This window comes from Ailuropoda melanoleuca, chromosome 14 (genome assembly GCF_002007445.2).
Source record: "Ailuropoda melanoleuca isolate Jingjing chromosome 14, ASM200744v2, whole genome shotgun sequence".
Taxonomy (NCBI): domain Eukaryota; kingdom Metazoa; phylum Chordata; class Mammalia; order Carnivora; family Ursidae; genus Ailuropoda; species Ailuropoda melanoleuca.
Genome location: NC_048231.1, coordinates 11,833,142 through 11,857,763, shown reverse-complemented (window position 1 = coordinate 11,857,763; position 24,622 = coordinate 11,833,142). Strand labels below are relative to the sequence as shown.

General features: G+C 42.2%; 1 protein-coding gene across 2 annotated transcripts; it reads left to right on the top strand.

Annotated features, from left to right (window-relative positions):
• The first annotated feature begins 8,630 nt into the window (after positions 1-8,630).
• ADAM20 (ADAM metallopeptidase domain 20) lies at positions 8,631-17,083 on the top strand. 2 transcript variants are annotated; one of them, XM_002931209.4, is made up of 2 exons: positions 8,631-8,681; positions 13,461-17,083. In XM_002931209.4, exon 2 carries the CDS (start codon positions 13,616-13,618, stop codon positions 15,794-15,796), a length of 2,181 nt encoding a protein of 726 aa, XP_002931255.2. In that variant the 5' UTR covers positions 8,631-8,681; positions 13,461-13,615; the 3' UTR covers positions 15,797-17,083. The 2 variants fall into 2 exon arrangements, with proteins under 2 accessions (XP_002931255.2, XP_034499018.1); XM_034643127.1 differs by lacking the exon at positions 8,631-8,681 and adding an exon at positions 12,147-12,267.
• The last annotated feature ends 7,539 nt before the right edge of the window (positions 17,084-24,622 follow it).

The following is a 24,622-nucleotide window of genomic DNA, read 5'->3' as shown; positions in this document are numbered from 1 at the left end:
GTGGCCCGCCAACCGCCAGCCGTCCCGTGTGCGCTCCCGGAGCTCCCTTCTCAGCCTGCTGTCTCAAGCGTACGGGTCCGCGGTCTGTCTGCTCCCCTTGCAGGTGGCTACCGCTTCCTGGCGCCCTGACACGGCGGCTCCCTCCCCCTTCTGTTTAGCTTCCGATATCTGTGCGCGGTTTCACGGCTNCGCTTCGTACCTCGATACTCAGCGCTGGAGATGTTCATTTGTAGAGATCCAGATGTATCTTCCTGCGTCTCAGGCTGATTCCGTGGATATTCCTGCTGGTCTGGTACCTATCCAGCTCAACTCAGGGGACCGGCTGAAAAAGGTGTCCCCTACTCCTCCGCCATCTTAACCTCCTCCAATATCGCGTTCTAGTAGACATCATCCTGTGACTGAAAGGTTCCTGGGTGGACATTCCAAACTGATCAATGTTACATTAATTACAAACGCTTTGCCTTTGATGTCTCAATGCTGCTCTGAGGCCCCTGCCATTCTGGAATTCTGTCATGTCCAGTGAGAGCCGGAGTCCAGTTCCGTGGCAGTATCAGCCCAGTCTTCCAGAAGATAGCTACTACTGAGCTGCTCAGAGGTGCTGGCGTCCCTTTCCCCAGCTGTTCCTTAACGATTTGGTGATGCCCTCTGGGCCCTCCCAGGAAACATTTCCAGCTGGTGGATTTTCTTGTCTTCCAGTGCTTTGGTGGTGTCATTGCTCACTTTAGCTAAAAGTTGGGACAAATTTCTCAGCATTGAGTGGAGGCTGTCTTGAATATGTGCAGAAGTGAGTCAATTATCTCTCTGGCAATCTATCCCCAAATGAAGGAGAGTATCTTCATTTTGGAGAAAGCTCTGCCGTCATTTGAGGGCTACATGGCATACTGGTCATGTTTCCTTAGCACTTGGAGACCCCTTAGGACCATCCCTAAGATGAACGTGTTCAGGTGAGAGGCCAATTACGCCTGGTATACACAAAAATTATACCACAGAGGTACACAAGATGCCCCCAAAATGTTGATTACCATTTTAAGGTCCTTTCACATGGCACTTAAGTCAATCAAGAGTATAGTTTGAGAGTACCTCCAGGATGATTTTCTAGTAGCTCATAAGCCCTATGTTTCTCCATTCAGTTCAAATAATTTAATATAGTCCTGTGTTTGCAGGGACTAAAGACAGTTCTCCGATTTGTCCTGTTTGTCTACCCCACCAGTTAGGTGGTATTCCCCCACCTCCAAGAATCAGTGATAGCTATAGAGTGGGGGTGAAGGAGGCATCTGAAGGTGTTGTCAGGTGTTTTGCATGGTGCAGGAATTGGGGCCACTTCTGTTTTTTCCAATAGATTTCTCAGTAAGGTAAGGTAAGGTAAGGTCATCACATCATGGCCAGAGCTGTCTCATAGGGGATGGCAGACTCAGTAGCTCGTTGAATTTTAGATGCCTGCAGGAGTTTGGCAGAGCTGCAGCAGGACAATGTCCTTCATGAGGAAGGTTCCAGTGGAAGTTCTAAAAGATAAAAATCTTTAATGTCCCTCTTTCCCCTAGGTCTGAGATATTCCCTCCTCAAGTTCCAGGGTTGTTGTTCTTTTTTATTTTTATTTTTTATTATGTTACGTTAGTCACCATATGGTACATCATTAGTTTTTGATGTAGTGTTCCATGATTCATTGTTTGCGTGTAACACCCAGTGCTCCATGCAATACGTGCTCTCCTTAATACCCATCACCTGCCTATCCCAATTCCCTACCCCCCCTCCCCTCTGAAGCCCTCAGTTTGTTTCCCAGAGTCCATAGTCTCTCCTGGTTCATTCCCCTTTCAGTTTACCCGCCCTTCATTCATCCCTTCCTTCTCCTACAGATCTCCCTGCTATTGCTTATGTTCCATAAATGAGTGAAACCATATGATAAGTGTCTTTCTCTGCTTGACTTATTTCACTTAGCATAATCTCCTCCAGTCCCGTCCATGTTGCTGCAAATGTTCTGTAATTGTTCTNGTAATCGTTCTTTCGGATGGCTGAGTAATATTCCATTGTGTATATGGACCACATCTTCTTTATCCATTCGTCTGTTGAAGTGCATCTCGGCTCCTTCCACAATTTAGCTATTGTGGACAATGCTGCTGATGAGGGAACAGAAGGCAAGCTGAGGACAAAGGAGAAACTGATTCCCCGCAACCCCTGCAATGGGATGTATGTGACATTCCTCAGGTACTCCTGGCTGTCCTAAAGGAAAAAGAAAGAATTAACCTATAGAGACCACAATCCTGCAACACTTGAATCTCCCTCAGTTTACAAATGTCTTAGTGATCTACAAGAACAAAGAATTTCTATTAATAACCTAGCTTCCAGAAGGAAATATAGATACAATTAAATGTCCTTATAATCTGCAGCCTCCAGGAAGTTCCCAACTACCTTCATGTTAATGCCTTACTAGAGGGGTACAGGACCTTAACTTGACAATGGCAAGGCCTCCAGTATCCTCTGAGTCTTCTTTAACATATGAAAGTACTTTCTCAACCTCCCTTTTTCCTTACCTTTCCCCAGCCCCATAGTATATAATCAGCCACCCCTCACAACCCGGGGCAGCAGCTCTTTCTGCCCACAGGTCCTGTCCCCGTGCTTCAATAAACCACCATTTTGCACCAAAGATGTCTCAAGAATTCTTTTTTTTTTTTAGATTTTATTTATTTATTTGACAGAGATAGAGAGAGCCAGCGAGAGAGAGAACACAAGCAGGGGGAGTGGGAGAGGAAGAAGCAGGCTCATAGCGGAGGAGCCTGATGCAGGGCTCGATCCCATAACACCGGGATCACGCCCTGAGCCGAAGGCAGATGCTTAACAGCTGTGCCACCCAGGTGCCCCTCAAGAATTCTTTCTTGGTCATTGGCTCCAGACTCCACCCCGCTGAACCTCATCTATATCCCACAACCTCATCACTGCTATGAACATTGGGGTGCATATGGCCCTTCTCTTCACTACATCTATATCTTTGGGGTAAATACCCAGTAGTGCAATTGCTGGGTCATAGGGTAGCTCTATTTTTAACATTTTGAGGGACCTCCACACTGTTTTCCAAAGTGGCTGTATCAACTTGCATTCCCACAAACAGTGTAAGAGGGATCCCCTTTCTCCACATTGTCTCCAACATTTGTTGTTTCCTGCCTTCTCCATTTTTGCTGTTCTAACTGGCGTAAGGTGGTATCTCAAGGTGGTTTTGATTTGAATATCCCTGATGGCTAATGATTTTGAACATTTTTTCATGTGTCTGTTAGCCATTTGTATGTCTTCATTGGAAAAGTGTCTGTTCATATCTTCTGCCCATTTTTTGATTTGATTATTTGTTTCTCGTGTATTGAGTTTGAGAAGTTCTTTATAGATCTTGGATAACAGCCTTTTATCTGTAGTTTCATTTGCAAATATCTTCTCCCATTCTGTGGGTTGCCTCTTTGTTTTGATGACTGTTTCCTTTGCTGTGCAGAAACTTTTTATCTTGATGAAGTCCCAAAAGTTCATTTTTTCTTTTACTTCCCTTGCCTTTGGAGACGTGTCATGAAAGAAGTTGCTGTGGCCAATGTCAAAGAGGTCACAGCCTATGTTCTCCTCTAGGATTTTGATGGATTCCTATCTCACATCGAGGTCTTTCATCCATTTGGAGTTTATCTTTGTGTATGGTGTGAGAGAGTGGGCAAGTTTCATTCTTTTGTATATAGCTTTTAAATGTGGAACCTAGAACCAGATAAAGTCCTCTAGTAAGTGTTGAGTACAATGGAAAGCTTCCTTTCCAGTGATAAGGTTGTTTTGCATATTAAGGTTTTTTTCAACATTTGTCACACTCTTGTTATTGGTGATTGAGGTCGTTTTCCATATTTTTAAAAATTCAGTTAGCCAACATATAGTACATCACTAGTTTCAGATGTAGAGTTCAGTTATTCATCAGTTGCATATAATACCCAGAGCTCGGGGCACCTGGGTGGCTCAGTGGTTAAGCATCTGCCTTCGGCTCAGGTATGATCCCAGGATTCTGGGATCGAACCCTGCATCGGGCTCCCTGCTCCGCTGGGAGCCTGCTTCTTCCTCTCCCACTCGCCCTGCTTGTGTTCCCTCTCTCACTGGCTGTCTCTCTCTCTCTCTCTCTGTCAAATAAATAAAATTAAAAAAAAAATACCCAGTGCTCATCACATCACATGCCCTCCTTAATGCCCCACCCCATCCCCCCACCCACCTCCCTTCCAGAAACCCTTAGTTTGTTTCCTATAGTGGAGTCTGTCATGGTTTGTCTCCCCCTATGATCCTCTGTGCTGTTTCTTTTTTTTTTTTTAATTTTATTTTATTATATTATGTTAATCACCATACAGTACATCCCCAGATTCCGATGTAAAGTCTGATGCTTCATTAGTTGCGTATAACACCCAGTGCACCATGCAATACGTGCCCTCCTTACTACCCATCACCAGTCTATCCCATTCCCCCACCCCCTCCCCTCTGAAGTCTTCAGTTTGTTTCTCATAGTCCATAGTCTCTCATGTTTCATTCCCCCTTCTGATTACCCCCCTTTTCTTTATCCCTTTCTTCCCCTACCGATCATCCTAGTTCTTATGTTCCATAGATGAGAGAAATCATATGATAATTGTCTTTCTCTGCTTGACTTATTTCACTTAGCATTATCTCCTCCAGTGCCGTCCATGTTGCAGCAAATGTTGAGAATTCGTTCTTTCTGATAGCTGAGTAATATTCCATTGTATATATGGACCACAGCTTCTTAATCCAGTCATCTGTTGAAGGGCATCTCGGCTCCTTCCATGATTTGGCTATTGTGGACAATCTCTGTGCTGTTTCTTATATTCCACGTATGAGTGAAACCATATGATAATTGTTTTTTTCTGATTGACTTATTTCGCTCAGCATAAGACTGTGTTTTTTTCCTGCCTTTTAGCATGCTTTGTAATTCTTTGTTGAAAACCAGACTTGATGTACCTGGGCAATAGATACTGAGGTAGATAGGCCTTTAGTGTTTATTTGACCAGTAGTTCGGCTGTGTTTACTTTTACCTGTAGCTGCAAGTGTCAGAAGTTTCAATTTCCTCTGGTGTCCCTGTTTTTGTCTCCCATTTTGTCTTAGGATTTCCTGAGAAACTCCTTCTTAAATAGAGTCTGGGTTTTACAGTTCTTTCAGGTGTAATCCACTTACACAGAAGCCCTTTTGATGTGGTGAAAGGAGTGGGAAGATGAGAAACATTCTTTGGTCTGAGATTAGGTCTCTGTCTAGTAGTGGTCCTGTGTCCCTCGGCTCTGAACTTCACACTGGCATTTAAGTTCCCCTATGTTCCCATCCCCAAACTGAGGTGACATAGGAAGGCTAGAGGGGGCTGGAGTTGGGTAATTTTACTTCCCTCAGTTGAATAAAGCTTTGGTGAAGTCTTCTTGCTGGTTAGACCTTTGTTTCAAGGACACTTTGGGTGTGTTTCAAGATGGTTACTGTTACCTTCACCATATTTCCAAAAGTCACTTTTCTCCTCTTCTTGATCAAGCATTTGGTGATTCCCCCCCCCCGATCTTTACTATGAGTACCTGGTAGGTTTTTTGGAGATTAGATTTATGACAGGATAGAGACTGCCTTTGGAGTGAGTCCCCAAGAGTTTTTAATAATGATGTTAGTCGCCACTCCAGGAATTCACCGAAGTCACCACTGAAGTCTCATTGGCTCCAGCCACTTCTGCTTCAGAGAAGCTCATCCATATCCTCTGTATCAGCCTGCCGCCGCAGTCTGTCCTTCAGTCTCATTTGTCAGATGCACCTAAGAAAGGTCATTGACTTTTTTCAGTTTCTTTAGCCTTTTTGTCTTTGTGTAGGTGGGAGTTATGATTTGTAAGCTTTTTACATGCCAGAGCAGAAACCAGAAGTGTATCTGTTGTACAATTTTTATTGTTTTGGATTTGCTTTATGGCTATGAATATCATCAGTTTTGGTAAATGCCCTACATGCATTTGAAAATGCATGTGTATCCTGCAATGTTCCGACTACAGTGTTCCGTATGTATTGATTAGGTCAGTTTGATTAATGTCATTTTAATTCTATGTCTTATTTTCTACTTGCTTGTTCTGAGTATATATCTCCAAATATGATCCTGGATTTTTTATTTCTTCTCTTTGACCTCTCAACTCTTGCTTCATATATTTTGAAGCTCTGCTATTAGGTGCTTATGAAATACTATGGAATGATCCTTCTTAAATATATTCTTCTTTACCTTGATTAATACCTCTTTATCTTTGTCAGTACTTCCCTTGTCATCTTTTTTTAAATTAAAAAAAAATTTAATTCCAGGGGGACCTGGGTGACTCAGTTAAGCTGTCTGACTGTGATTTTGGCTCAGGTTGTAATCTAAGGCTTGTGAGATCAAGCCCCCGAATCAGGCTCTGTGCTGGGCATGGAGCCTGCTTAAAATTCCCTCTCTCCCCCTCCCTCTGCCCCTCCCCTGCTCTCTCTTTCTCAAAAAAAAATTTAATTCCAGTATGATTAATGTACAGTATTGTATTAGGTTGAAGTGTACAATATAGTGATCCAACATTTCTATTCACCTTACCTTCTAATATATTTTCATCAGATTTATTTTTTGTTAATATGTGCACTGTTTACTTTTTCATATCTTAGAGTTCATACGATTTATCTTTTGCTTTCAAACCTTCATAACTAGCTACATAATAGATTTGGTTGTGTTGGGTTGTTTAGTAAAGAAATCACAACTGAAATAGCAGGTGTAAGTTAATTACCCCTGCCTAGTTGAGGAAAATTAGTAGTAACTCTTCAAGATCAAACCACTTGCACATGCAAAACAGGTGAGTTAAATATGGGTGTGATTGGTTATCATTATCCCTGTATCTTTGAACCATGTGATCATGGCACAGATGTCTGTAATTCCCAAACATTCAGTTATTGCTCTTAGGTTACTACTGTTGAAGTTATTGTTGAAGCTTAATTAGTAAGGCTTGATTAGGATATATCTCTGATTTATCACTTTCCAGTCATTTATATTACCTCAAAAACATTTTGAGAACCCCCTGTACCAGAGATTTGGTGAAAAGGTATATTGTTTTTAGTTTATATTTTTATATATGTCCAATGCCCATATAGTTTCAGAGGTTCAATAATGTAGAACTGTTTTGTTTTTCTGTTATTTTTGTTAATTTTGTTAGTTTGGTTTTCCAAGGAATTTTCCCACATTGCTTAAATTTTCAAATTTACTTTTGAATTTATTCCCATGTTTAAATTTTCATTATTATCTTATAATAGAAGCTATTACAGGGGCACCTGGGTGGCTCAGTCGATTAAGCATCTGACTCCTGATTTCAGCTCAGGTCATGATCTCAGGGTCCTGGGGTCAGTCAGGCCATGTTGGGGCTCTGCACTCATCAGGGAGTCTGCTTCTCTGTCGCTTCTTCTGCCTCTTCCTCTGCCCCTTCTCCCCTTGTTCGTGTGCACACGCACACTCTTTCTCTCTCCAATGGATAAAGAAATCCTTAAAAAAATAAGAATAGAGCTACCCTGTGACCCAGCAATTGCACTACTAGGTATTTATCCCAAAGATACAGATGTAGTGAAAAGAAGGGGTACCTGCACCCCAGTGTTCATAGCAGCAATGTCCACAATAGCCAAACTGTGGAAGGAGCTGAGATGCCCTTCAACAGATGAATGGATAAAGAAGATGTGGTCCATATATACAATGGAATATTACTCAACCATCAGAAAGGATGAATACCCACCATTTGTATCGACATGGATGGAACTGGAGGGTATTACGCTAAGTGAAGTAAGTCAAGCAGAGAAAGACAACTGTCATATGGTTTCGCTTATATGTGGAACAGAAAGAATAGCATGGACAACATTAGGAGAAGGAAGGGAAAACTGAAGGGGGGGAATCAGAGGAGGAGATGAACCATGAGAGATTATGGACTCTGGGAAACAAACTGAAGGTTTCAGAGGGGTGAGGCGTGGGGGGATGGGTTAGCCCAGTGATGGGTATTAAGGAGGGCATGTATGGCATGGAGCACTGGGTGTTAACACAAACAGTGAATCATGGAAAACTACATCAAAAACTTATGATGTACTCTATGGTGACTAACATAACATAATAAAATCTTTAAAAATGAAAAAAAATAGAAGCTATTATAGGAATGCTTACTGGCAATTTATGTTTTCTCAATTTAGTTCTTGATCAATATTGCTAGCTGTTAGTGCGCCTGGGTGGCTCAGTCGCTTACACGTCTGCCTTCGGCTCAGGTCATGATTCCAGGGTCCTGGGATAAAGCCCTACATCTGGCTCCCTGCTCAGCAGGGAGCCTGCTTCTCCCTCTCCTCCCTGCTTGTGCTCTCTCTTGCTATCTCTGTCACTCTCTGTCTTTCCCTCAAATAAATAAATAAAATCTTTAAAAAAATATTGCTAGGTGTTTGTCAATTCCTTATAAGGAACCAGTGTTTGACTTTATTTTCTTTTTAGTATTTTTTTTAAAGATTTTATTTATTTGATAGAGAGACGGCCAGCGAGAGAGGGAACACAAACAGGTGGAGTGGGAGAGGAAGAAGCAGGCTCCCAGCAGAGGAGCCTGATGTGGGGCTCCATCCCAGAACGCCGGGATCACACCCTGAGCCGAAGGCAGACGCTTAACGACTGAGCCACCCAGGCACCCCTTTTTGGTATGTTTTTTATGTTTTATTGTTTTGTACTCCCATCTTTATTTTAAAATTTTACCTACTAGTAAAGTTTAATTACCTGTTATCTTTCTAGCTATATAAAATATTTTCAGTCTCTCTCCTTTTCTAATATATACCTTGAAATCCAGAAATTTCCATGTAAGCATTCTTTAACTGCATTCTACAAGTTTAATATGTTGTATTTTCATTCAGACCAAAATATTTTTAATTAAACATTTTGGTCGCATTTGAACCATGGCATATTTAGAAGGCCATTCTTTAATTTTGAAGCAAATTACTATTTTCTAGCTTTTTTTCCTATACAATTTTTAAAAGTTCTGGAGTTAAGGAATATACATTATGCAATTTTTTTTTCCATTTGAGACTCCCTTTATGACCATGGATATTATCTACTTTGCTAAATATCTCATGTGCAGTTGAACTTAATAGGTGTTCTGCAATTGTTGACTGTACTGTTTCATGTGTGTCAGGTTAATTTGATTAACCTTGCATATGTCTTCTATTTCCTTACTAATTTTTTTGTCTGATTTTTTCTCAGTCGCTGAGAGAAGTATGTTAATATCTGCAAGTAGATTTTGGATTTTTCTATTTCTCCTTTTTGATTTCTCAATGTTTTCTTTATATATTTTGAAGTTATTTAATAAATAGATACAAATCCCTGTTGAATTTTTTTTTTAAAGATTTTATTTATCTATTTGAGAGAGAGAGCATGAGCAGGGGCATGGGGGCCCGTGGGGGGCAGAGGGAGAGGAAGAAGGAGAAGCAGACTTCCTGCTGAGCAGGGAGCCCGACTTGGGGCTCGATCCCTGGACCCTGGGATCATGACCTGAGCCGAAGGCGACGCTTAACCGATTGAGCCACCCAGGTGCCCCATCTCTGTTGAATTTTATCATACTAAATGAATCTTTATCTCTGTAACTGCTTTATCTTTTCTACTATTAATATCGTTTGTTTCCCCCACTTTCTTTTGCCAATATAAGTTAGTAAAATATTATTTTGGAGTAGGCGTTCCTTCCTCTCAGTTCGGATACTGAATTTGTTTCTCTGGAGCATGTTGAATTAGATTCTGATTTGCATCTAGAGCCAATAAAGGATGGTAGGAGTATGTCTTGAGGAGACTAGGTATCTCCTTGCAGAGTAACTTTCCCAGATGAGATAATATTGGGGTCTTAAGCTTGAGGTGGCTAGGCTTTTCAGATGGGAGGAGTCTGGCTTCTTCTGGTAAAGGAGACTCAGGGATACTTGGAAGGATCGAGATACTCAAAATCAGTCAGGTCTACCTGGAATTTTTCTTTGCAAGTGCCAAGGTTTTTTCCTTTCTCAATCAATGTCCTAACTTTCCCACTAGAATCCTGGCAAATCTATGTATTCAGCTTACATTGTGATTCTGTAACTCCAAAAGTAAACTTTGATTTTTTTTTTGTAAGACTGACTTTGTGCCTGAAACAAATGAGGGATTCTTTTAGGTCTACCATTATCAGCTGTCTGAGTTGAGAGTTTAGAGCCTTGAGCTTCACTGTGCAAATTCTGTGGTAGAACAGTCCTTGAGGTACTTAACTGTCATCATCACCCTTGGTCCCCCACACATTTGCTTCAGTTGTGCACTTCATCATAATAAACACTGGGTGGTAATTTAATTCATTGTGATGCCACTGCATGCCCATTCCCCATTGGACAGGAGTTCAGCAGTGTCTAAAGCCACGGACCTGCCCATACCAATCCCGGAGTCCCATTTTGTCTGTCTCTCTTAGCAGCACTCTTGGTACTAAGTCCTATATCTGTCAAGATCTAGTCCAGAAAAGAAAAACCCACCAAGAATATTTAATATAAAGAAACTCTTGAAAAGGTTTTAGAGGACCAAAAAGATGGAAAGAGAACACTGAGGTACATAGAGGTACGAGTTGCAAGAAGAAGCCCTACCCCTAAGATTGGGGGATAAAAGGGAAGAGGCTGGGGTTATCATAACTAGATACTTTCATAACGGGCCTGATAGATCTGGACTGTAGAAGACAGGGTATTGCTCAGGTCATGTTGGTAACAGGAAATCAGAAAAGGGGTTCTGTAGAGCTAATAGCTGTACTTCGTGTGAGGAGCTGGTAGTGGTTCCTTAGGAACTTGGAAGAAGGTCCTCCAAAATTGTGACTCAGATATAAGAGAAACAATTGGTACACATGTGGGGCTTGTATCAGGGTTCTTTGTGCTGTGCCTGGAACATCTGTAAAAGGGACACAGCTGATGTGGGCTGCGCAAGGTACTGGAGAATGGCTCTGAACATCTTGTACTCAGACTTCTGAGGAGGGCACACTGTTCATTGGGTACTCATACCTTTGTTAGGGCTTGATGGAGCTGATTCTGGGAATGTGATAACCAACTCTCACTACCAGAGCAAGGCACCAGAGCTGGGGATTCATGAAAGTATCAGGAAAATAAGTAATTACAAATCCCTTGTCCTCTTTTTTTTGCCTTTTATTCTCTCTTTTGTGTCCTTATTGATAAAACTTAAGAAAGCCAAATAACAATGGAAATATAATGTGCAGATTCCCACCTCCAGCTTCATAGACAAAGTATAAATTTTAGTTTTTGAGTTCAGGAAATAGTTGATAATCAGCATAAGAAGTGTCAGTAGAATGCTGCTGGAGCTTCTGTGGTGACAGGTAATAGCAGGTGACACTGATCTGTGTGAAGCTCTCTGATATGTGGTACTGTTGCACCCTGACATTTAGTATTGTTTCAGTTAGTTGTGGCTCACTAAATTGATTTTGTGACCCTGTTTGGTTTGTAACCTAAGTTTGAGAAACAGTGAAATTGAGGCTGTGATTGAGCCTGAGAGGAGACTTGGCAAGATGAAGGTTTTGAGAAATTTGAAATAGTGCTGGAAATAGAAGAGCTAAGGATTCACGCAGAGGAAAATCTCACACTGCTTGAAGTGCTGGTAATGGTAGAAAGGAAGGGCTTTGGAGTGATATCAGTTTACATAATTCATGGTCATTCACTGTTCCCTCAGGGTTTATTTTTGGAGCCACACAATGGTGACAGACTTGCGTGTCTCAAAGATTCTCAGCAATGAACTTTTCTATTATTACCAGATCGTATTTCTGACAAAGCTTAATATAGGTTATTTTCCTCCTTATAATGCTTTATCTTTTTTTTTTTTTTAAAGATTTTATTTATTTATGTGACAGAGAGACAGCCAGCGAGAGAGGGAACACAGCAGGGGAGTGGGAGAGGAAGAAGCAGGCTCCCAGTGGAGGAGCCCGATGTGGGACTCGATCCCGGAACTCCGGGATCACGCCCTGAGCCGAAGGCAGACGCCCAACGACTGCGCTACCCAGGCGCCCCTATAATGCTTTATCTTTAATAGTCCTCTTTCAAATAACACTCTCTCATTTTAATATTCCCAGATCTGTTTATCATATACCAAGTATATCATGAAGAGAGAAATGGAGAGGGAATCCAGTAATTAGGATTTCACCTCCACCAGAGATACTTTCCCTAAGAGGATCCATCTAGTATTCTTGGCTTCCAGTAGCCATCCATTAGTTCCGAAAAAGTATCCAGATGTATACAGGTATTCTCAACATTATAATGCTGAAGATATTTCCCATACCCTATACTACTGATCCCATTTGTGTCCTTGTGTGGAATACTCATGTCACCAGTATGTGTTCAGATGTGTCTCCAAATTAATTTTAATTTTTGCTTTCAAATACTAAACAAATCATTAATACTTTTAACTAAAAGTCAGTGAATAAGCAAAGTTAACTTTTACCTGAGCTAAAAATTTATGTCTTCAACAGGAATGACATAAGTCCACTTGAATTGTGGCCTTTTGAACATTTTAATGAACTGACTCTAGGTATAAGCTCCTCAATCCAGCCTTCTCTAGAGAATTCAGCTAACTCACCAGCCATGAAAAAGCATAGACTAGAATCTGTATCTACACAATCTGAGTCTCTTAGTGATTGAAAACATGGCACAGCTGGGCTGGGTGGAGAGAAGGCTGCTGCCTGCATGCTGTGTTTAGGGGCATTTGGGCTATTTGCCTTGCCCCGAAATAGCAGCCCATTTCCTGTTTTCCCATCAGTACGGCTGCCTTTCTTTGGATGTCCACAGTTTTTCTACAGATAAGAATGCATTATAAAATAAAAATTTGGCTTGTTTTGAAGGGGTCTCCCAAAATTAGTAAGTCCCTTAAGGAAGGATTACTTTGCTGCTAATGTCAGACCGAATGGGGGCTAGATAGGATGTCCGCACAGGATAGGGGAGGTGGAATAAACTGAATAAAGGGACAAGAAGAATTGTGGGTTTTGGATGGGTTGTCCACATGCTTAGTGAAGATAGCAGGGTACTGGTAGATTTTTGGGAGGAGGAGCAATCTGGGAGTCGATGGTCAGTCTTTTTAATATGGAGAATTTCATGCCAATTTACATGTTTAGAAAAGAGTATGTAATTTTTTGTATCCACCATCCAGTTTCAACCATTATCCATCTACGACACACCTCCTTTATCTCTTCCTCTGGAAACCTGTCCTTCCCCGAACCCCCTGCCTATATACATATGTATATGTATATATGTATGTATGTGCGTATATATGTATGTATATATATGTATATGTATATATGTATATGATAATCTCAGGCATTTTATTAATTCAAGCCACATTCCAATTGAAGAATCACTTTTACCTCACCTTCTCTCTCTCCCACTCTCCTTACCCCACTAACTCCATCCTAGCTCTTTTTTTTTTATTTTCACTTTCAGCACTGCAACTCTGATGGTCTACCTCTTCCAGAACACAGATCCATAAAGGTCAGCTCTGCACCCTAAGCAGCTCAGAGGGAGGAGCCAGACCAGCAGTGCCTCACACCCTGCCCTCTTCTGCCCTGGACAGATGGCTCCATAATTACAGCTCCGTAATGGCAGTGAATGAGGCCCTGGTGCACATCAGGGTCACTCTTCTGCTACTCTGGGTAGGAATGCCTCTGTTCATTTCTGGCCACTCTCAGGCAAGGCCCTCCCAGCACTTCTCCCCAGAACTGGTGATCCCCTTGAAGGTGACTGGCAGGGGGAGAGGTATAAAAGGTGCAGGCTGGCTCTCCTACAGCCTGCAGTTTGGGGGCAAGAGACACATTGTTCACATGAGGGTCAAGAAGCTCTTGGTTTCCAGACACTTCCCGGTGTTCACCTACACGGACCAGCATGCCCTCCGCCAGGATCAGCCTTTTGTTCCTGATGACTGCTACTATCATGGTTATGTGGAAGGGATCCCTGAGTCCCTGGTTGCCCTCAGCACCTGTTCCGGAGGTTTTCGAGGAATGCTACAGATTAATGACCTTGCTTATGAAATTGAGCCAATGAGGTTTTCTGCCACATTTGAACACCTGGTGTATAAGATAGACAGTGATGATACACAGTTCCCACCTATGAGATGTGGGTTAACAGAAGAGGAAATAGCACGCCATTTGCAGTTGAGGGCATCATATAATTCTACTCTGATGCAAAGTTCTTACATGGGCTGGTGGACCCATTTGCGGTTTCTTGAGCTGGTAGTAGTTGTGGACCATCTTCGATTCCTTTACTATGAAAGTAATGTGACAGTAGTACAGCGTGAAGTATTTGATGTTGTCAATATAATAGATGTCTTATATTACCCCTTGGAGGTTGATATAATTTTGACCGGGATTGAAATCTGGAGTGAAAGAAACCTAGTTGCCACCGATAACATGGAGCAGCTTGTGGAGGATTTTGCTATTTGGAAGTTTTTCAATCTTGATGCCCGACTGCACCATGATACTGCCCATCTTTTCATAAAAAAATATTTTGGCATAAAGCTTGGAATTGCCTTCGTTGGAGGAATATGCCAGCGTCCTTTTAACAGTGGAGTTGATGTTTTTGAAGGGGACAGTCTGTATTTTTTTGCACTTACCGTGTCCCATGAACTTGGTCATAATTTGGGTATGTCTCATGATACTGAACAATGTGTGTGTGGGCTTCAGTGGTGCATAATGTATCCCTCCCAGGTGGCAACAACTCGGTTCAGCAATTGCAGTTATGCCCAGTATTGGAACACTAGTCTCACTAGTGGAGTATGTATTCACTCACCTCCACATCCAGGTAATATCTTTAGGGTACAGTACTGTGGGAACCTAGCGGTTGAAGAAGGAGAGGAGTGTGATTGTGGGACCGTACACCAGTGTGTAAATGATCCCTGTTGTCTGTTGAACTGCACTCTGAAGCCTGGAGCTACCTGTACTTTTGGAATTTGTTGCAAAGACTGCAAGTTCATGCCATCAGGGACTTTGTGCAGACATCAGATCAATGAATGTGACCTTCCAGAGTGGTGCAATGGGACATTTCATCAATGCCCAGAAGATGTATATTTGCAGGATGGGATTCCCTGTGGTGACGATGCCTACTGCTATGAAGGGAGATGTAATAACCATGACAAACAGTGCAGGGAGATTTTTGGCAAAGATGCAAGGAGTGCATCTCAGAATTGCTACAAAGAAATCAACACCCAAGGAAATCGATTTGGTCATTGTGGTATCACAGACCTAATATATGTAAAATGTGAGGCCCCTGATATTCTGTGTGGAAGAGTGCAGTGTGAAAATGTGCGAGTGATTCCTAATCTGATCCAGCATTCTACAGTGCATCAGCTTCACTTCAATGACACCACTTGCTGGGGCACTGATTATCATTTAGGGATGTCCATACCTGATATTGGTCAAGTGAAAGATGGCACAGTGTGTGGTCCACAAAAGATATGCATCCACAAGAAGTGTGTTAATAAGACCTATCCACCACGAGACTGTCAGACCGATGAGACCTGCCACATGCACGGAGTCTGCAATAATAAAGAGCATTGCCACTGCAGCCGTGGATGGGAGCCTCCCTACTGCGAGCACCCCGGCTATGGAGGCAGTATTGACAGTGGGCCACCTCCCGGGAAGCCCGTGATATTGGTAGAACCAAAGGCGATGTTGGGTCACCTGTCATTATTGTGGCTTATTCCTTTTACTGCTTTCGTTTTATTTTGCCTTCTTGTACTTTGTAAGCGAGAAAAAAAAAGAGAGAGGGAAGAAGAGGAGAGCTAAGTCTCCTGCTTCATTAAACAAATCCCTAGTTCTTCTTTTAATAGTAGAGAAACATTAGGGCATGTCTGACTTTAAAGAAAAATTTAAGGATCCTTCACTTCAGGATTATAAGCATTAATACCACACCAAAGGATTTCTAGCATGTACTTTCTTACTCTTCAGTGTTATAAGCCATATTAAAACTTCATTTTTTTTTTTCCTGGAGGTTGTCTCTTTATTTTCTGGGCAAAGGCACAGCAGAAAGACATCTTTAAGCTGATGTCTATCAGTTCTAAACCTCCTCCCACCTTTGTACTCCAGGATGTGCCGCTGCAGACCTCATTTCTGTTTTGCCTATTCTTTTCAGGGTAACCATACCTAAAGGGGGCAGAAGAAGTAACCTAGCATGATGGATGAGGTGAGAAGGGAGTTTACTTTCCTGTGCTCTAGAAGTTACTCTCACTGTCATTTTGGCTGGGGCCATGCACTCTAGTAGCGCTGTTTGGTTTTGGACTCCAGTTTTGTTGGCTCTTTAGGCCCCTTCATTCTTGCTGAGAAGTACCAGCACCGATTGGTCACTGACACCCTCAGAGTTCTGATTTATAGCTCTGAGGTTAGCAGGTCCTCCTCTGAGTTCTGCCTAGCAGCTGGTCACTTGTGCTCCTTAAAGGTCTTGGTCCCTGCTCTGCAGAGGGTCTTTCTCTGGGTCTTTGTTCTCCTTATCAGGGCTCTCATGTTATGGAAAACTTATATTAAATAAACTTGTGCGTTTTTCTCCTGCTAATTCTCAGGCCAAGCGGGAGACTTCAAGAGGGTTGAATGCTTTTCCTCCCTACGCCAGACTCCTTGAATCACCACCACTCTGATAAACCCACCTTCTTTCCCTGTGTTCCCCTAGCCCTAGGGCTATCAATGCTTTCACTAGTCATTTCATTGTGATAGTCTGAGTTCTCTAGAAGCAGACACTGAATTAGTGTTTAGAGCGCAAGATTCTGATAGGGACCAACCACTGTTAAACGGTGAGGGAGTCAGTTGTGTAGATGAGAAATGGTACTGCATTGCACCCTTGGCCAACCTGGCAGCGAGCTCTGGAATAAATATTGCCTGAAAGATTTGTCTTGAATTGGGTGAAAATGGCCTGGTTTTCATACTTTCCCTTGCTCATACACTGTATGTGGAGTGCCCTAGGGATGGCAAGAGGTTAGCCACACTTCTCTGTAACAGGCTTTCCCAAAGAGCTGACATCTGGAGGCTCTCTGCTGATTGATTTTTTTTTAAATTTTAATGTTTTTTTTTATTATATTATGTTAGTCACCATACAGTACATCCCCGGTTTCCGATGTAAAGTTTGATGATTCATTAGTTTCGTATAACACCCAGTGCTTCATGCAATACGTGCCCTCCTTAATACCCATCCCCAGGCTAGCCCATCCCGCCACCTCCCTCCCCTTTAAAATCCTCAGATTGTTTCCTGGAGTCCATAGTCTCTCGTGGCTCATTTCCCCCTCTGTTTACCCCCCCTTCATTTTTCCCTTCCTTCTTCTACCAATCTCCCTGGTATTCCTTATGTTCCACAAATGAGTGAAACCATACCTCTTTCCCAAATTTCTTTGTCACTAATTTTTGAATCATGCCCCTTCTGAGTTCCTGACCATGCAGCCACAGCCCATGAACTGTTATGTCATTCCACATCTGGCCATTTCTCCTTACAAGCAAAGTGAAAAACCAGGTGCACTGCACAAAGTTCTGTCCACTGGGAGGATTTCTCTTCACTACTGCCTTCAGGGCTGTCCCTGAAGGGACTGCAGTGCCCCGGCTGACCACATCCAGCTGTGCCTACATATCAGGCAGAACCATCTGTAAACCAGGCCTGCGTCTTCTCCTCTGTCAACTGATTGCAGGGAACTCCCCGTGAGGCTCCGTGTGCAGGGTGGGAGAGAGATGGCAGTGGAGCAAGAGTGGGGACTTTGGACATTTGGGCCACTTCTTCATGTAACTTACTTCAGGACCTGCTCAGGTCTGATCTTATGTATATCACTTCTATTTGATGGAGTGTTGGTGTGCAAGTGCACTTTGTGGGTTGGTGGGTCGGAGAACACCCAGTTCATGACAGCTCAGGTCACGTGGTAACTTGGTGGGCCACGAGCAAACATTCAGTCTGTACTCAGGCCCAGTAACAGGCCAAGAGCTGAGCTGTTTCTCAAAGGTAAAGTAGTTATCTGAAGTGATGGCAGAGCCTTGCCCCCAAATCTTAAAAGCCTGCATTGCAATGCATCTCTAGAGACCTGTCAAAGGCTCCAAACAGCATCTTTATCTGACACTGACACTTCAAGCACCATTGGATCTGCTGGATCATAAGGCCCAAGTTGCAGAGCAGCTTGCAGAGCAGCCTGGACCTACGGCAGAGCCTTTTCTTCTGGGCCCCACTTAAAACTAGCAGCTTCTCAGGTCACTTGGTAAATTGACTAGAATAACACTCGAATGAAGAATATGTTGTCTCTAAAATCCAAAGAGGTATTGTGCCTCTTTCTTGGTTGTAGGAGAGCCAAATACAACTTATTCTTCACCCTAGAAGGAATATTTCAACATGCTGTACGTAACAGAACCCCTAAACATTCTGAAGTTGAAGTGAATTTTAGAGTTATTTTCCTCCCTGATATGCGAGTGTCTTACCAGTAAGCCTAGAGTAGTTGCTGCTTCTCACTCACTCAATGTCATCAGTGTGGTGGACCAGTGTGATATCTTGTGGAAGGGAAAGACAATCAAGATCCCTGCAAACTANNCAAAAAAAAAAAAAAAAACTTTAAAAAAAAAAAAAAAAAAAAAAAAAGATCCCTGCAAACTAAATTACGACCTAGGGATGGAGGGTTGCTATAACCCTAAAGAGATATATATATGTGTGTGTGTGTTACGGCCTTACCAGCTGAAAGCAAACTGCTTCTGGCGGGCCTTATGGAAAAACGCATTTGCTCGATCAATAGCTACATACAAGGTACCAGGGGATGTGTTAATTTGCTCAAACAATGAAGCCCCTTCAGCGGCTGCAATTGGAGTCACCATCTGATTAAGCTTACAATAAAATAATCCACTGTCGTTCTCTAAGATTTATCTGTTTTCTGCACAGCCCAAATAGGAAAGTTGAGTGGCAATGTGATGGGAATCACTACCCCTGCATCTTTCAAATGGTGGCACTAATCTCTGCAATCCTTCTAGGGATGTGGTACTAAATGGCTTTCACTTGGCCTTTTCCACCATAATAGCCATATTCTACAGGTCAAAGAACCAATGTAAGGATTTTGCCAGCTGCTAAGTATGTCTATTCTGATTATACATTCTACAACTGGGCAAATAACCACAGGAAGGGTTCAGGGAGCCACTGAATCTACTGAGAGACAGATCTGAGCTAAAAAACCCATTGATCACCTGACCTTCACAAGCTCTCCTACTCTGACTGGAGGGCCACAGTGCCGTTATGAATCTTCTGGAGTCAGTGTCAGTTCTGAGCCAGTGTCCAGTAGTCTCTGAAAGGTATGACTTTTCCCTAATGTACACCCCTTAAAAGGCCATCCGTCCCTCTGGGGAAGACTGGGAGAAAGATTAACCATATAAATCTTCATTGCTGTATCAGGGGCCTTCCTAAAGTGTACCTGACCTCCCATTCATTCAAGAGGTTCTTGTTCTCTAAACTGATTCAACTTGGGAACTGATTGAAGGACTGTGATTTATTGCTTTTATGATTTGAGTTAGACTTTCTGTTGACTTGACATAGAAAATTTTTGCCAAGATAGATCAAATGAGAACTTCTATTTCACTTCTAGGAACATCATGATTCACTAGCCAACACCACAGGTGTGCATGAGTTAGTCTATTGTGATTGCTGCTTTGACTCTTGTTCATTCTGGTAACCATGCCTACCTCATCTTTAGTGGTTAGTGCTGCCCCTTGGCCCCTGTTGCCCTGGGATCCATATATTCTCAATACTTTAAGGTTTTCCAATTGAATGACTGTGGCTCCCACTCTTAAGTCTAGCCTACAGAGAAGAGCCATCACAGAGCTCTTCAAGGATGCTGGGCTCCCCTCACAAATTTATTTCTCAAAATATAAGTGAAAGATATTTCTCCGGACCCTCAGTGTGGGTGAGTAGGTCTTAAATGACAAGCACACTCTAACATTCCAGTCTCCTTAAGCCTCTGAATCCTTTCCTCTATCTTAAAATAAGGTAGGTCAGCCATTTACATTTGGCTCATGATTGGCCTTCTTTTCATCCGTGCTTCAGCCAATTAACCAACAAACTATTAGAGCCCTTTCTAACTTCCCTGCATCATTAAATGCAAAATGTCTTCTTAATGAGCCCATATCAATAAATTCAGCCTGACTCAACTTTATGCTTCTTTCATGTTATCCCATACCCTCAGTATCCATCCATGTTCCCTGGATGTCTGTTGGTATAAATTAGAAAATTTAAATAGTTCCTTTGGAGTGTATTGTACCTCCTCATGGGTCATGTTTTGTATCTCACCATTAGGGGTCCTCTGGGATTTGACTCTAGTTACAGGTTTAGAAGCAAAGTGGGGTGGTGAGGATGGGTCCTGAGGAGAAGCAGTGCTGTCTTGTATGGTGGTTATCTCAGAGGAGATCATTACCGTTTCCTCAGGTAATGCCAGGTTAACCCCTCAGATGTAGTTGGAGAAGCTGCTACCACTGTAGGTGGGGAGACCAGTTCCACTGGGGGTGGAAAAAGCTCTTACCCTGGCAAAGAAGACTCATCAGAATACAGGGGCTCAATGTCCCCAGCTTCGTCAAAGTCTTCCCATATGTCCACAGTCCAACTTACAGGATCTCATTCTTCCCCAGTCAATGCCTTCACTATAACAGTAGACACCTTGTGAGGCTGGGAGTTCAGCTTACATTATAATTCAGCTAATCACAAGATGAGATTCTGTGTTTGATTTTCACCAGTTTCAGCCCTGTGGCTGCAAGAGTTAAGGTTCTCCTTCAGGACATACATGAGAGCTCTTAGGTCATTTATGGGATGCTTGAGCTGAGAATTGGAATCCCTGAGTTCATCTTTTTCTTTCACTATTTGTCCAGCAATGTTAGAGGTAACCAACCAATGGCATAATCCCTTAGTTTTCCAAAAATATTCAAAAGTATCATATGCGGCATCACTTATCTCTTTGCTTCATATAGTAGTTTATCAGGAGTATCCAGTGCAGATATTTTATGTATCTCTATAGACAGCTCACCATGGACTATTAGTGTTCTCTTTACTATTGGAAATAGAGTCTTTAAATCTAATCAGATTAGAGAGCCAATTTCAGAAACCCCTAGAACCAATTCAGAAAACTCATCCATAAAATTCTGTTCCTCAAATCCTTGTTTCACTCCTGGTATCAAATCTGTGTTAGAGTTCTTCAGAGAAATAGAACCAGTAGGATATGTGCCTATATGATTACGAATGCCAGGAAGTCCCATAATCTGCCATCTGCAATCTGGAGAACAAGGAAAGCTGGGGTGTAATTCATTCTTTTTTTTTTTTAAGATTTTATTTATTTATTTGACAGAGGGAGAGACAGCCAGCAAGAGAGGGAACACAAGCAGGGGGAGTGGGAGAGGAAGAAGCAGGCTCCCAGTAGAGGAGCCTGATGTGGGGCTCGATCCCAGGAGTCTGGGATCATGCCCTGAGCCGAAGGCAGATGCTTAACGACTGAGCCACCCAGGTGCCCCATCATTCTAAGTCTAAAGGCCTAAGAATCAGTGTTGCTGATGGTTTAAGATTCCATCCAAATCTGAAGGAGCACTGTTTTCCAAGGGCAGGAGAAAATGGATGTCTCAGCACCAGCAGAGAGAGCAAATTCACCCTTCCTCTGCCTGTTTGTTCTATCTAGGTCCTCAGTGATTGGATAATGCCCACTTGCATTAGTGAGGGGTGACTTTCTTTACCCAGCCTACTGATTCAAATGCTAATCTCTTCCAGAATCAAATGCTAATCTCACCATCACAGACGCGCCCAGAAATATTTTACCAGCTGTCTGGGCATCGCTTAACCCGGTCAAGATGACACATAAAATTAACTATCACAGAGATGTTATATAGACTTTACATCTCAAGGGGAGGAATGTCAAAGAATTTGCAGCCTTCTTTAATCTGCCAAATGTAGCATACTCTGTTGGTGAGATTATGGAGAACATAGATTCCCATACAGTGCAAGGGGCAATGGCAAATGGTGGAACCTCTATGGAGTCGATGGGAATATTCAGTGGAAGAAACATGTGCACTTAGTCTTTGACCCAGCAATTCTTATTCTAGAGCTCTATCACAAAGATATCTTTCTCTGCTTGACTTATTTCACTTAGCATTATCTCCTCCAGTTCCGTCCATGTTGCAGCAAATGTTGAGAAATCGTTCTTTTTGATGGCTGAGTAATATACCATTGTATATATGGACCACATCTTCTTAATCCAGTCATCTGTTGAAGGGCATCTCGGCTCCCTTCACGATTTAGCTATTGTGGACAATGCTGCTATGAACATTGGGGTGCATATGGCCCTTCTCTTCACTACGTCTGTATCCTGGGGGTAAATACCCAGTAGTGCAATTGCTGGATCATAGGGTAGATCAATTTTTAACTTCTTAAGGGACCTCCACACTGTTTTCCTATAAGAAATAGCTCAGAGGATCATAGGGAAGGGCGGGNATCGACACGGGTGGAACTGGAGGGGATTGTGCTAAGTGAAATAGGTCAAGCAGGAAAGACGACAATTATGATATGGTTTCACTCATATGTGGAATATAAGAAATAGCTCAGAGGATCATAGGGAAGGGCGGGAAAACTGCATGGGAAGAAATCAAAGAGGAGACAAACCATGATAGACTCTTGAGTCCGGGAAACAACATGAGGGTTGTAGAAAGGGAGATGGTGGGGGGAAGGGTTAATTGGGTGATGGGCATTAAGGAGGGCATGTGATGTGATTAGCACTTGGTGTTAAACGCAACTAATGAATCATTGAGCACTATACCAAAACTATATGTTGGCTAATTGAATTTAATTTTTTTTAAAAAGTTAAAAATAGAACTACCCTATGACCCAGCAATTGCACTACTAGGTATTTATCCAAAGGATACAAAAATAATGATTCAAATGGGTATATGCACCCCAATGTTTATAGCAGCAATGTCTACTATAGCCAAAATATGGAAAGAGCCCAGATGTCCATCAATTGATGAATGGTAAAGAGGATGTGGTAAGTGTATATATATATATACACACACAGAATGGGTTATTATTCAACCATCAAAAAGAATGAAATCTTGCCATTTGCAATGGCGTGGATGAACTAGAAAGTATGCTAAGCAAAATAAGTCAGTCAGAAAAAGACAAATACCATATGATTTCACTCATATGTGGAATTTAAGAAGCAAAACAGATGAACATAGAGGAAGGGAAGGAGACATAAAACAACATGAAAACAGAGGGAGGCAGCCCATAAGAGAACCATAGGGAACAAACTGAGGGCTGCTGGACGGGAGGTTGGTAGAGGGATGGGGTAGTTGGATGATGGGCATTAAGGAGAGCAGTTGATGTAATGAGCACTGGGTGTTGTATGCAACTGATGAATTACTAAATTCTACCCCTGAAACTAATAATACACTGTATGTTAGCTATCTTGAATTTAAATAAAATCTAAAAAAAAAAAAAAAGACAGGGGTGTCTCTACTTTTGCCTGGATGAATGAAACAGTTTATGAAAAGGAACCTCCNGTAAAAAAAAAAAAAGACAGGGGTGTCTCTACTTTTGCCTGGATGAATGAAACAGTTTATGAAAAGGAACCTCCTAAGCAGATGTAAGAAAGTGGGGGAGGGACAGTAAGCAAACCTCTAGGGAACAAACTGAGGGCTGCTGGAGGGGAGGTGGGTGGGGGAGGACTAACAGTGTTATGGGCAGTAAGGAGGGCAATTGATGGAATGAGCACTGGGTGTTATATGCAACTGATGAATCACTAAATTCTACCCCTGAAACTAACAGTGCACTATACGTTAACCAAATTGAATTTAAATAAAGAATTTAAAAAAAAAAACCACAAAACACAAACGATCCTGTTATTGTGCAGCTGTTCTCCGCAAACTCAGGACCTTAACCCACAGATTTTGTTTTTATTTTATTTTTATTTTTTTAAATTTTTTTATAGTAATATTTTTTATTATGTTAGTCACCATACAGTACATCCCTAGTTTTTGATGTAAAGTTCCATGATTCATTACTTGCGTATAACACCCAGTGCACCATGCAATACATGCCCTCCTTAATACCCATCACCAGCCTATCCCATTCCCCCACCCCCTTCCCCTCTAAAGCCCTCAGTTTGTTTCCCAGAGTCCATAGTCTCTCATGGTTCATTCCCCCTTCTGTTTACCCCCCCTTTCTTCTTCCCTTTCTTCTCCTACCAATCTCCCTACTTCTTATGTTCCATAAATGAGTGAAACCATATGATAATTGTTTGCCTGATGGATTCCCTGGGGAATTCTACCAAACATTCAAAGAAGAAATAATACCTATTCTCCTGAAGCTCTTTCAAAAAACAGAAACAGAAGGAAAACTACCAAACCCATTCGATGAGGCCAATATTACCTTGATCCCCAAACCAGGCAAAGACCCCATCAAAAAGGAGAATTACAAACCGATATCCCTGATGAATATGGACGCCAAAATTCTCAACAAGATCCTAGCTAATAGGATCCAACAGTACATTAAAAAGGATTATCCATCATGACCAAGTGGGATTCATCCCTGGGATGCAAGGGTGGTTCAACATTCACAAATCTATCAGTGTGATAGATTATATCAAC

Coding starts and splice junctions, on each gene's coding strand:
- ADAM20 (XM_002931209.4), top strand. CDS start 13,616: ATGGCAGTGAATGAGGCCCTGGTGCACATCAGGGTCACTCTTCTGCTA.